Source organism: Falco punctatus, assembly GCF_963210335.1.
Source record: "Falco punctatus genome assembly, chromosome: 2".
Classification (NCBI taxonomy): domain Eukaryota; kingdom Metazoa; phylum Chordata; class Aves; order Falconiformes; family Falconidae; genus Falco; species Falco punctatus.
The window spans coordinates 64,500,792-64,513,345 of NC_137581.1; the positions used below are offsets into that span (position 1 = coordinate 64,500,792).

The 12,554-nt window shown below is 37.7% G+C and overlaps 1 protein-coding gene across 1 annotated transcript in view; it reads right to left on the reverse strand.

Annotated features, from left to right (window-relative positions):
• TUBGCP3 (tubulin gamma complex component 3) overlaps positions 1–12,554 on the reverse strand; it is a 58,000-nt gene that overhangs the window by 27,026 nt on the left and 18,420 nt on the right. Inside the window, exons 5-8 of the mRNA XM_080376054.1 lie at positions 11,917–12,134; positions 7,865–8,037; positions 5,268–5,386; positions 1,939–2,064 (exon numbers count right to left, since the gene is read on the reverse strand). Coding sequence (XP_080232180.1) covers positions 1,939–2,064; positions 5,268–5,386; positions 7,865–8,037; positions 11,917–12,134 — 636 coding nt within the window. The remainder of the gene's footprint in view (positions 1–1,938; positions 2,065–5,267; positions 5,387–7,864; positions 8,038–11,916; positions 12,135–12,554) is intronic.

A 12,554-nucleotide genomic window follows, 5' to 3' on the forward strand; every position in this document is an offset into this window, starting at 1 on the left:
AAAAAGTGAGAACAGTAATCACTGACTTTAGTAGCCAAAACGATCTAGGATCTAACTGGCCATCAACTTTTCAGAGACACTTTAGAAGTTAAAATTTACATCCAGTGCCAATTCCTGCATCACAAACTACAATTTTTGTTTCCCAAACTGTTACGGAAAACTGGACATTATCCTAGAATTCTGATTTGGTCTACAGCAAAAGAGAATTCAGGAAGGAAGCAGAATGCTTGTTCAAGAGAAAAAAATTCAAGAGAAAAAAAATGCCCACACCTCAACTAGATCTAAATGGGCAAAATGGCAAAATAGAAGGCAAGTCATACTTCATTGCTGATTGCCCTCAGAAAGCAAAAAGAATAAAGTAGAACTTAGATACTAAGCAGCAAAGGTAGAAGAATATAGAATATAATGTTAAAGTGTAGTATCTTGTTATATCTCTACTCCTAATAATTGTCAATACCTGACATTTTGCATGGTAAAACACAGTCACCAGAATCATAATAGAAGAGGTGACTGATTTTTCCTACATGTGGTTTAAACAGGGGCTTATGTAAGCATTCTTTTAAAACGTTAAGCAAAAGATGCTTTAGAATGTACAGTATATTCTTGTGCTAAATTCTTAATGCAGTGTGCAGCACCTGAAATTGTCAGCTATAAAAGCCTTGATGAGCAATGGTATATATGCTTTTTGCCCAGATACTGACAGCAGGAGTAGAATATATGTTTTTATTTGTACAATTATGTCCTAGAAATACATATAAGTGCTTGCCTCAAGCAAAATTATCAGCATTAAAGCTATGCAGATTCAGCTAGATAACTGCACAGCCTTCTGCACAGGATCTGAAACCTGCATATGGTAGCTAAGACATTGCACATTTAAATTCACTGAAGAATTAAAGTTCTCCCCTTACTGTAAACTTGAAGATTAAAGTCAGATACAGCAAAAATAAGCATAAGCAGGAAGCTACTAGATAAAGAATAAGAAACTTCACCCAGATATAAAGGGGAGAGTCTGAAGAAAATGCATATACAGTAGCACTACCATATAAAACATGGAAATCAGCATTGGATCACTAGAATAATAATTATTTATATGTAACTAAAAGGGTTACTTAGAATAAGAGACAGAAGGGAACAGAATAAAACATTAGAAAAGTAGGAAGCACTACAGTGTCTCTACTGACCTCTTAAGAAAAATTAGATTGAAGGGAGAAGCACTTCAATTTCTTGGCAGATTATGTAGGATGTTATGGCTAGAGGCAAGGATAACATTTCTGTCGACTCAGAAGGGATAATATCCAGTTTTACAGAGGGAGCAAGTGAGAGGAAACGGGAATGCCTTAGCAGTAAATGTGGTTTTGGGTATTACAGCAGCTGTGAAGTTACTGTAGACTACAAATCATGATGATGAAACCTATAAAAACAAAAATTAATATTCTTTTGATGCTGTATTCAAAAGAAAGGGCAGAAAATAATGGGGTATTTGCATTTCATGTAAGTTAGTACAGTATTAACACATGAATATCAACATTAGCTGACATGAGTGTCTCCTGCATAGGTCACTAACAACTGAATTGGTGATTAATTAGCTCAGGGATGCCACCATCCCATTTAAACAATGTTTACAAACATGCATGAGTACTTAAAAAACACATGGATTAAAAAAAAAAAGAGATTAAGAAAAGGAATCTATGCATGAGACTTTCTCCAGCTACAAATGATAGGGGCAACTCCTTACAACCAGCAAGAGCAAACGTCTCTCCCTTGCCTTCATACTATGACCCATACCAAGAGTGGCAGTCCATAAAAGGAGTAAATCAAAGGATGAATGATCCAAGATCCAAAGTTTGCACATCATTCTAGTACTGCATTTACTCAGTAGTTTCTAAGGGAAACAAAACCAAAATATTATAGCAGAATTCAATTTTTTAGCTGACCTACCTGTCCCACAAGTCCAAATGCACGATCCAAACTCCTCTGGTCTGTGTATTTTCTTATTTTATTATGTAGCCATCCCAACTCTGCAAGTCTACTTGTAGTATCTCTGAGAGACTTGGACAAACTCACCTACAAAGTTAACAGAAAAAATAACTTGCAATTAAGTCAAATCAACCATGGCAATACTTGTTTCTTCATGAAAGCCTCTCTCACAGAACAAGCCAGCCAGGAAACAATCATTTTACATTCTACAGTAGATATAGTTGCCAAACAGACAGACAACCATGTAATTTGCATTAAATTTATACACGTAAGTGTTGAAAGGGCAGCAGCAAAAAACCTACTGGCAACTTTGTGACCTTCCCTTTCGGAAATCTTAATGTAACAGTATTCATATGCTCTTTCTACATTAGGCAGTTACAGCAGTAACAAAAAGGCCTTCAGAAAAGCAGAAGAAAACTGAAATGTTAGTATGTAGAATTGCACTTCATCTTTTCCCGACAATCAGGAAGACTGAAAATATTAGAGCTTTGGAAGACAAGTCAATGACTGAAACTAATGAAGAAACCTAGAGAAAATAATTAGTTATTACTACATACGAAACAAACCTTAAATAGAAGGCAAATGACCCAATGTCAGACTTTGTATCAGGAACCAAAACTTACAGAATCCAAATTCCAAGGCTAATCTGACAGTAACAGCTTTTATAAGCTATTTAATCACATGTACCTCTGAGCTCTTCTAGTCTGTTTCTACTTTTCTTACACCAGGTATCTCACCTCACCCTGCAAGCCTACCTTAGTCCCAACACCCTTATTTAACTACTACTGTAATTTTCATCTGAATCAGCATGTTTCTCCCTTTACCAATACATAAGACACTGTTCTTCTTGTCCCTTCTTGAGATTTGCTTGTACCACATTTTATCACGTTACCCAAGAATGCCATCACCAAGTTTTCAACATTTTATCGGACAAAAAACCCCAAACAATCTGACTGACAGATTAGGCCAAGAGGCAAAGATTGACTTTTGCCCACAGCAATTGGGACTATCTCACCTCTATCTAGGTGGGACAATTTTTAACTTGGACAGCCAGCTGGAACAGTCCAAACCAAAGCAAGGAAGTGCAATAACAAGCTAAACGGCTTGTCAAAGAACTAGAAATAAAGCTCATTCTTTAAGCCTTTCAGTCAGCAGTACAGGTATTCTCTAAAATAAAAATCAGCTACAGAGTGTGTTAGCCACAGAATTGTGAGCTTGAACCAGGCAGCAGCGTTTGGTTGCAAGTCCAGAGTTCAGTCCCTGGCCCTCTTGTTTAGCTACAGGCACAGTTTTAACTTCTTGAACAACTTCTATAGAATAAATTCTAGCCCAAACAAGCATAATTGGACACAGTTAGAAACTCTTCCTGTAGCTAAAACCAAAGAGCTGACATAAGAACTATTTAGAATTCTGCAACTACAGAGCACTTGTAAATACAATATACGTCTGCTGGAATCAAATGAGGAACGAACAAACTTGCCTTGGTGTTACTACAGTTGTGTATCTTAGACCAAATCCGAAGCTGCTAGCTTAGGCAGTGCTGAATGTCACCAACAGACCTAATACTAACACTAACATTAGAAAACATTCAGGCAAGAACAACAGCTTGGGGAGTGTGTTTCTGCAAAAAACAGACTGTGTACCATGACATTTTCTTTGCGCAGCTGAAGAAAAACTACATGCTTTGACTACTATTTTGCCTAATGTAGTCAACACAGCTACAGGATGTATGATCTTGGTCTTCATCAGAAAAAGTTCCAGCTGCAGCTCTAGTCAGTCAATTTCATCTTCACTGAGTCCAGTAGCTCAGTACAAATGTCCATAATGAAGAAGGATGGAAGACAACTGACTTCACAAAAATAACTGAAGACACAAAAGTTCTCAGGAAAAAGCATTATTGACAACAAACCATCCAAATAATCAAACTCCCTGTATTAATAGAACTAGGAATTCAAACTAAATAAAAGTTTTTCACCTCAAACTAGCCTATTTGTTATAAAAAACTACACAGAAAGCTAATGAAACTGATAGTGCCAATTTTGCAATCACCCAGTTTTCTGCACATTCCTCCATAAAAATCTATTATGCTACCTCTCCTTTGCCATATATAATCTAACATATATGGAACATAATTAACTCAGAGCAGGTGTTGAGGAATTACAAACTTTGCAGCATCTACAGGTACATAAGATTACATCCTTAAGAAACTTTTTATTAACAAGATTTAACGGATTTAACAAGACTTGTGTTTTCCATTTTTCCCTCCACTAAGCAAGTCTAAATATCATAACGTAACAGGAGGAACAATTATATATTTCACTTTTTGCTATTATTATTATGGAGGAAAGAAAATTAATTCAATTATCAAGATTAAGATAAGTCTGCTGTTTTCTTGGCACATGAGATGGCCCAGAATCAATTCCCCACCATTTTAGGACCACATCATATTCTTGTGGTATAAAGGTCTTCATACAAGTGAAAATTGGAAGCATTGTCTTTCCATTTGAACAAGAACATAAAAACCAACTAGCCAGCTGAAACTGAACTGTGATGCAATACTGTCTAGATACTGAATAAGGAGAAGATGCTAAAGCCACTAGCACCGTTTTTTTTTGTTTGCTCAGCTGACCCAATCTGACCCTTGTTTTTTTCCATATTGCAAATATGCTTAACATCTCACCACCTTAAAACAAGATCTTTCTCTCGGGCTTCTCTCCTGTTCCTCTGTCCGCTATTTGACACCTTCCTTCAAATTCACACAGTTGGATTTTCTATCAAACACAGGAGCTGAAAGCACTTTCTTCAGTTCTATCACCAGTCTTTTCTCGGGTGATCAGCATGATCCCATCTAATCACTTATAAGTTGTAATCAAGACCATAACATCAAGTGGCTAGCATTCATCCCACATCTCAGGCTGTTAAATTTAATCCAATAATAATGTGGTCAAACACCTGCATCTGCTTTATATTCACTCTTATACAACGGGGAGGGGAAATGATGACAAAAATCCTCAAACTAAGCTATAATTTAGGCCTCTTTCTACTGGCTTAATAGTTTGGAGTCTATTCACATCTTGTGAAATGCTACCGTTTCTTTATGGGACCTAATCCATACAATCAATTTTAAATTGATACTGTTGAAAGTACTCTGTTGTACTAAAGAAAAGGGAAAAAAATACGGAGGAAGTAGACTTGTGATAGTATTTTAACTTTTTTACATCTTTTTCATGGCTATTTTTCTCCCATATACCTCTCTGCTCACATATGAAATGCAAGTCACCATACAGTACCTTTCCCTCCACTTTATAGCAATTTTCAGAATTGCACATTTTTATGGTTTTGCCATCTATCCCCTGGAAGACATATAAAACATCTCTTACAAGATTTGCTTCAGTTATTTCAACAGAGCCTAGGAAGAGAAAGAAAAAAAAAACAACAGTATTTAGATTTGTTGAGACAAGTAGTTTTGATTGCAATTTCAAAAAGCTATTTAGAACCCTAGCTAAAAAAAAAAGAGAAAGCCTATGTTTATACCCTGTAAAGAAACGTTTTAAGTCCTGTTAACAACCTGACAGGAAAGGCAAGAATTCCATTTATCTGCCTCTACCAGTACCTGGAATTCTCTGAGAGCAAGTGAGTTTGTATGACACTGGGCATGTTATATTTGAACCAACACTTCAGCCAGTTCTTAAACTTGTTATCTTTCCTGATTCAATAACCACTGCAAGTTCTAAGGCAAGCACTGTAATAACTTTACCTTTCTAGGAACAGCTGAAGTTGTTAAATGGGATTTACAGAATAATCTCCTCTACATTCAGCTAGGAAAACAGAGTTAATCCAGAAGGAAGAGCTGCTTGTTTAATACTGGCTTTCAATCACATGCTACTGCTCAGTAAAAATCAGCCTGCCAGCTGCATAACAGCTATAGAGTTGGCAAACAAAAAAGTATAAATACTGTTTCTGAAGACAGATACAACTTTGATTTAGTAAAGCTTTCGCTATTGCAGCATACAGTTTGCTTCTGGTTCATATCTCTAGTTAGACATTAGATTATGTTTGAGAATTAGGGTATTTATTGATTTAAAGGAAACAGACGATTAAAAAAGATGCTGTGCAGGCCACCAACACCGCCCACCTCTTCTGGGCAAAACAGCCATGTTCTACTTTTGTAAATTCATTTAAGATACCAATAACGAAACAATTTCAACAACTATCCAGAAACTGAGACAGTAAAACATGCTTCTCCCAAATTTGACAGCACTCTTACTCTCATCAGTTTACCTCCCCAATGAACCACCTTCTTAGAATAAAACCAACAAAAAATAAATTCTATTCTTATTTTGGCAAAAGTAACCATCACCTCAAGATGCTGTTTAAAACTCAGACTGGCCTCATAATACTATGATGTGCAGAAGAGCAGCTAGCCCCTTTGAGGAACTCTTTAGTGAAATGGTAAAAAATTCAAGTGCACATTTCTTTAATTGGTAAATAATACAAAAAGTACTAATATCAACCACACAATGCTCTTGATCATAATGTAGCAATAAGAAAAGTCCAATTAACAGCAACCAAGTTTAGAGGAAAAAACCCACCCTTTTCATTAGTTAGAAGAATTTTATATGCATAGAAATATATCTTCCTGAAAACAGCCTTTTATATTCTGAATGCAGTCCTAATTCTACTTCTGCATCAACAACTGACTACATTTAAGACAACTGCCAGTCCTTATACCCATCCCGCATAAGAATCAAAAGTCACGGCTGCTGGCTGGCTGAATGGAACAGGTTTGTACTGCTCTTTATGGCAATTAGTACAGCAAAAATAAAAGGCAGTGCTAGACTTTATATATGCATATATATATATATTTATAGATACTTTATATATGCACATCCTCTTGCACATCAACAGTATTCTTAATTAGGTTCTAAATGCCAAATGCTGCCTTCAGATATACCAGTACAACTTTGGTCTATAAGCCGTGGCTTTGTACATGGTTACTCAGAAAGAGGCAGGGGCTGGCAGATAGTCTATATTTTAGCTTCTAACTATCTACACTTCTTTATATAGGAATTATTTAAAAAAACAACCAAACAAACAAAACCCCACAAATCTTTATCTTTCCTTGCCAGAGTAACAGCACCTTAAGATGACAACATCTGCCATTAGGTCTCTTACTCAGAAGTCTCCCACTTTTACTGTAAAATTAGAGTAGGTTGAAACTTATCGACAATTGCCACAGAGATCATCTGTTAAACAATTTCTCCTTAGTTGAACTTGTGTAACTTCAGAATAGATGCTCTAGGTATCAGTTTCAAGTTTACAGCCAATTAATCAAGCAAATAAATTAGTAACATTTATTTTTTATTTAACTGACCATATTTTATGTTAATTGCTCTAAATACAACCAATGTAAACAGTGTGCTAATTTAAAGAAAAATAGATTTAAGAGCTCTATATTACAGTGCACATTTCTGAGTTTTCAAAAACAGAATCACAAATGGATGAGTCTATTTCAACACGTTCTATTCACTATGCTCTCTTTGACTTTCTAAAAACAGTAGCATCTTCTGATCATCAAGAGTGATCATTATTTATAAACCGCAATCACTTGATTCTGACAAACACTGCAATGAAGTCAGCCTTTTAAGAGGACCAGAACACATTACCAAACCAATCACTGCAAAAAGAAATTAACCAGCCAAAGAGATAGTGGCCAAATATACTAGCCTTGCATAATTGTTTATATTCTTCTATTGAATACATTTAAGCAAAACAGTCCTTGAAAAATTAAACATGCTTTAAAACTATTTGAAAAGCATTAAAAAATAATGGAGGATATAGGTAACAATTGTAAAAATGTGTCCTTAACAAATACATCTTTGCTCACCACTTGTATCCCCTTCTCGCCTTGACCTTGGCATGCCACGGGAGACTGTGTTTGAAAAACCTTTTGAGGTAGTGCTTTGTAAAGAAGGCTGGCTTGCAGTTAGAGTCCATGCGAGACGTGACCCTAACTGCTGACGGAGGCAATCTCCGACGCCTGGAGCTTGATAGGATTGCCTAAAAGGACAAAAACATGAAACAACTTTAAAAATTTTGATTCTTTGATTCATCAGCTGGTTTGGGGTATGCAAATTTTGAAAAAAGCCCCAAGCTTGAGTTTACTTTTTGTGGATGTTTTGTTGCTTGGTTGTCTTTTTTCTTTAATAAAGGAACCTTCAAAAAAAGGTGCAGAACATACAAGCAATTTATTGCTTCCTATAAGCCTACATTTCCAAAAAAACAAAACCCAACAAAAAAATACCAAACTGTAGAAAAGAAAGGAGGCATGAATTTGACAAACAGACTTCCTATCAAGGACTGACTTTGTCCACACCGAACTGTGTAGACATGCTGAAAGGGATTAAAAGTGAAGTCAACTATAATAATAATAAAAAATAGTCATAACAAACAACAAATACTTAAGCTTTGTTATTACTTGAAACTGTAGTTACATGCCAAATAACTAAAGAAAAATAGAGGAGGATGAGGATGATTAGAAAGTTCACTTTCCTGCTGCGCCATGTTTAGGATAGTTTGTATCAAGTGCCTGAAGATGTGATCAAGGAGGGAACATCTAGACAAGCTCCAATTTCCCCTCCTCTCAAACTTGTCAATTCTTCTCACAAAAAATAGTCTTCAACATGAAAAACATTACAACTAGAAGTTACCTTTCTGATTATTTCTGCACCACGATGATGAAAAATAAAGTTGAAAATATATGCAAGGGATTTTTGCTGCTGACCGTTCCTCCTCCCTCTCCCAGCTGAATGTAAACATTTGGAAATCAACACATTAAAAAAAAAAAAAATAATTCCACAAAACTGTGGATTCAAGTGTGATTCACTGTTGAGGTGAGGCTATCCAGCCTGTAATTTCCTTGAAGAAAGGAGAGACATTTGATTTCTTCCAGTCTTCAGGAACCTCCACCAATTGCCATGTTTCAAGAATTACCAAGAGTGGCCTCACAATGACACTGGCCCGCTCCCTCAGCACTTGTGGATGCATCCCATCAGGTCCCATGGACCCTGATCATCTTCTGCCAAGGGTAAATTGGGAGCATTGAAGACTTTCCCAAGGGCCTAGGGGTCCTAGGCTGGTACTACCTGCACAGACCAAGGCAAAGAAAGCACCAAGTACCTCAGCCTTTTCCACATCTTCTGTCATCACAGCCCTTGCCCCTTGAGCAGCAGGTATCCAGCCTTCCTTTACTGCTTATGTACTTGTTGCCCATTGCCCTTCATGTCCCTTGATGGATTCAGCTCTAGGCAAATTTGGCCTTTCCCTGCACACTCAGTGCCTCTGCCCCTGCGGGCACCCTGGATGCCCCACTGCACCTGACCCTGCTTCCATCTTTTATACTTTTTTAACATCTGAGTTTTGTCAGGAGCAACTTATCCATGCAGGCCTCCTGCCACTGCTGTGTGAATTCCTACTTGTCGGGGTGGACCATTCTTAAGCTTGGAGGCGGCGATGCTTGAATATCAACCAGCTCCCAGGTCAGGCAGTTGGACCAGCTGATCACTGTATGTCCCTTCAAACTGAACTATTCTATTCTGTTCTGTCCTGAAACCCTCTTTTCTACAGGGCAGCGTCTCATGCGATTCTCCCAAGCAGATCCTGGAAGAGGCCCAAGTCTCCTTTCCTGAAGTCCAGGGATAGGATCCTGCTTTTTGCTCTGCTTCTTCCTTTCAGAATCCTGAACTGCACCATCTCATGATCACTGCAGCCAAGGCTCCCCCCAGTCAGCTGTTCCTTGTCTGTAAAAAAGCCACATCCAGCAAAGCACCCCTTCTCATCATCTCCTCAATCACCTCTGTCAAAAAATTCTCATCAGCACCCTTCAGAAACCTTCCGGATTGGTTGCGCCCTGCAGCACTCCCCCTCCAGCAGATATTGCTGTGATGAAAGCCCCCCATGAACACCAGGGCCTGCAAATGTAAGGCTCCTTCCAGCTGCCTGAAGATCCTGTCTGCTTCCTCCTGAAGAGGCAGTCTATAGTCATCCTGTCTGTTCCCCATGCTGCATGTGTTAGTGTGGCAGGCACTCAAGCAAAGTTGTGTTGATGTTCCAGAAAAGGCAGGAGAATTTCCCCATAAGGCTGTCCTGTCCACATTCCTCACTTGTGTGCACACACTTGGGTGATCCCCTTCTGCTCTGCTGATTTTAAGGTCTCTCGACCACATCACCTTCTGCTTACTAATCTGATCTACCACCCACTTCCTTACTCAGTTGTGGGGCAGAGTCCTCCCCTGTTGCTCCTAGTTTAAAAGAAATCCTCTACTTATGTGTCCCAGATACACCATACAAACCTAGTACTGACAAAGTGAAATACGTATTTGTGTTGCAAAGCATATTAATAACAATAAAATCCAGTTATGTCAGCACTAGTGATTATTTCCATAATATGAATTTAATCATGTCAAATACAATGTACTAAAACAAAAATCTTCAACTCAAATAAAGCTGTGGTACTTTCTGAAAATGCATCTATTGTGAATTTGTGTTTGTTTCTAAACTGTTGAGGGCGGGAAGGAAAAATCAAGAGACAAGAGGATGGTATCATTCTCTTTTCCAATTATGAGAAAGGAAAGAAATTAATAAAAATTTCCAAAAATTAGCCTTATATTAGGAATTTGGTCAAATCATAACCCATGAAACTTCTATTGGGACAAAATAATAGGGCTTTACTCATTCCTGCACCCCTTAAGATTTTTTTTTCCCCTTTTAAGTTCTTGTGTGTCTTTTTGACATTAACTACAGTTTCTGAAAAGCAGTACCCCCCCATCACTTTTGGACAAAGGCTTTATTTCCAAACTTTTTCATTCAAGGTTGAAACAGCTATGAAAGCAAGTATAACCTTCACTTTCAGAAGTTTCATAACGTTCTGTTTACTTTTCCATGCTTGATCTCTATGAGGCAATGTATTTCCAGGCACAAACTGCAGAATCACTGTTGAACCACTCCCTCTCTTTCACAGACTATGAACATACATTCATTTTCCCTCCATAGAACACAGAGTCAGTGCAGTGCATCTGTCAGCTTTGTAGAGCTGTAAGAGTAATACAACATTATATCCAATGGCACAAGAAGGGCTCAGATTTTGAGCATATTACTTTCTGTGTTAACTTATTTAACAAAGTCAATACTCAGATAATCATGGCTTACAACGGCCAGATTTTACTCAAAAATCTGAACTATTTGGTATTTGCATGTTTTGGTTCCATATGTAGATTCACGTTGGTATGAATGGACAATTCAACCACTGCTGAATAGCAGGTGTTTTAGGATTTTTTCTAAAAGGTAATTTTTGTAATTAACTATTTTACCAATTTTTTCCCCTGTAAAAACCCTATTCACTCAAGATGCGAGAGTGCTCTAGTACAGCAGCCAGTGTGCTGTGAACACGTTTATAAGAAAGTCAGACCATGCAAGAAATGTCACCGATTTGAAAATGGAGGATGTCAAGTCTACTAATTTGACACCAGATAAGGAATGCTTTTTTAAAGGAACTTGAGCGAGGACTCTAAATCTAAGGTGTTTACAGAAGAAAGATAAAGACTGCTTTAAATGATTTCAGAGAACTGAGAAATCTGGAAAAGAACTTGGCCCTAGAATGAATCCACAAGAAGTAGATCCAATAAGACATCAGCTGTTCAGTAGACAGCTATGATTAAGTTTAAGAATGGATACAATTGGCCAGTGATTTATGGCTTTCTATGGTCACATGACAGCACCTGCTATTGAGAACTGTTCCTATGCTTCTACAGTGGAATTTCCAATGGCATGAAAATAGGAAGAATGAAGGAAAGAAAAAGGAAAAAAAAAAAAGAAAGAAAAAATCCAGATAATCTCTAGTCTTCTCCAAACCTATCTGTAAGGCAGAACATCTTAATTTACCCTGGAAGGAGTGATTGTGGAGTGGGCGTTGGCCCATTCAGGGCATACAGGCTGATGCTGCTGATCCCACTGCTCCCCATACTGCAGGAACTCTGGGCAGACTGAGCGCTGCGGTCTTGGTAATTCAATGGAAGGCTTTGAGGCCTGGCATAGTAATAGGGAGTTGAGTGAGCATCCCGTGGCAATGCTTGAGCAAAAAGTGTGGCATAACTTGATACCTGAAAAGGAAAGGATTTGAAAAGGGAGGAATAAAAAGAAAAGATTTGTGAGTTGCTTTAAGTCATGTCTCTAGTTAACAGGAGTGTAATACTCAAGAATGCAAATAATAACTGAAGGCCATGTTCATGCAACAAAAAGTTTGTTGTTACAATTATAAAAACAAAAAAGCAAGTCCCTAACAGTAAGCAAAAGTATTTTTAGCAATATAATTTATTTTTGCCTGCAAATTGTCATTAGCAATAGCTGCAAAAAGCACTTTGGTGCTAGCAGAGCTGCAACCGAAGAAGGAATTTTGCTCTCCCTACTCCATTTCAAACTCATTAGCACATGAGCAGACATTATACCACCAAGCAAAAAGCAAACAAAAACCCCACCCATTTAACAATGTTACAACTTCAGCTACTAATATTGGACAGCTC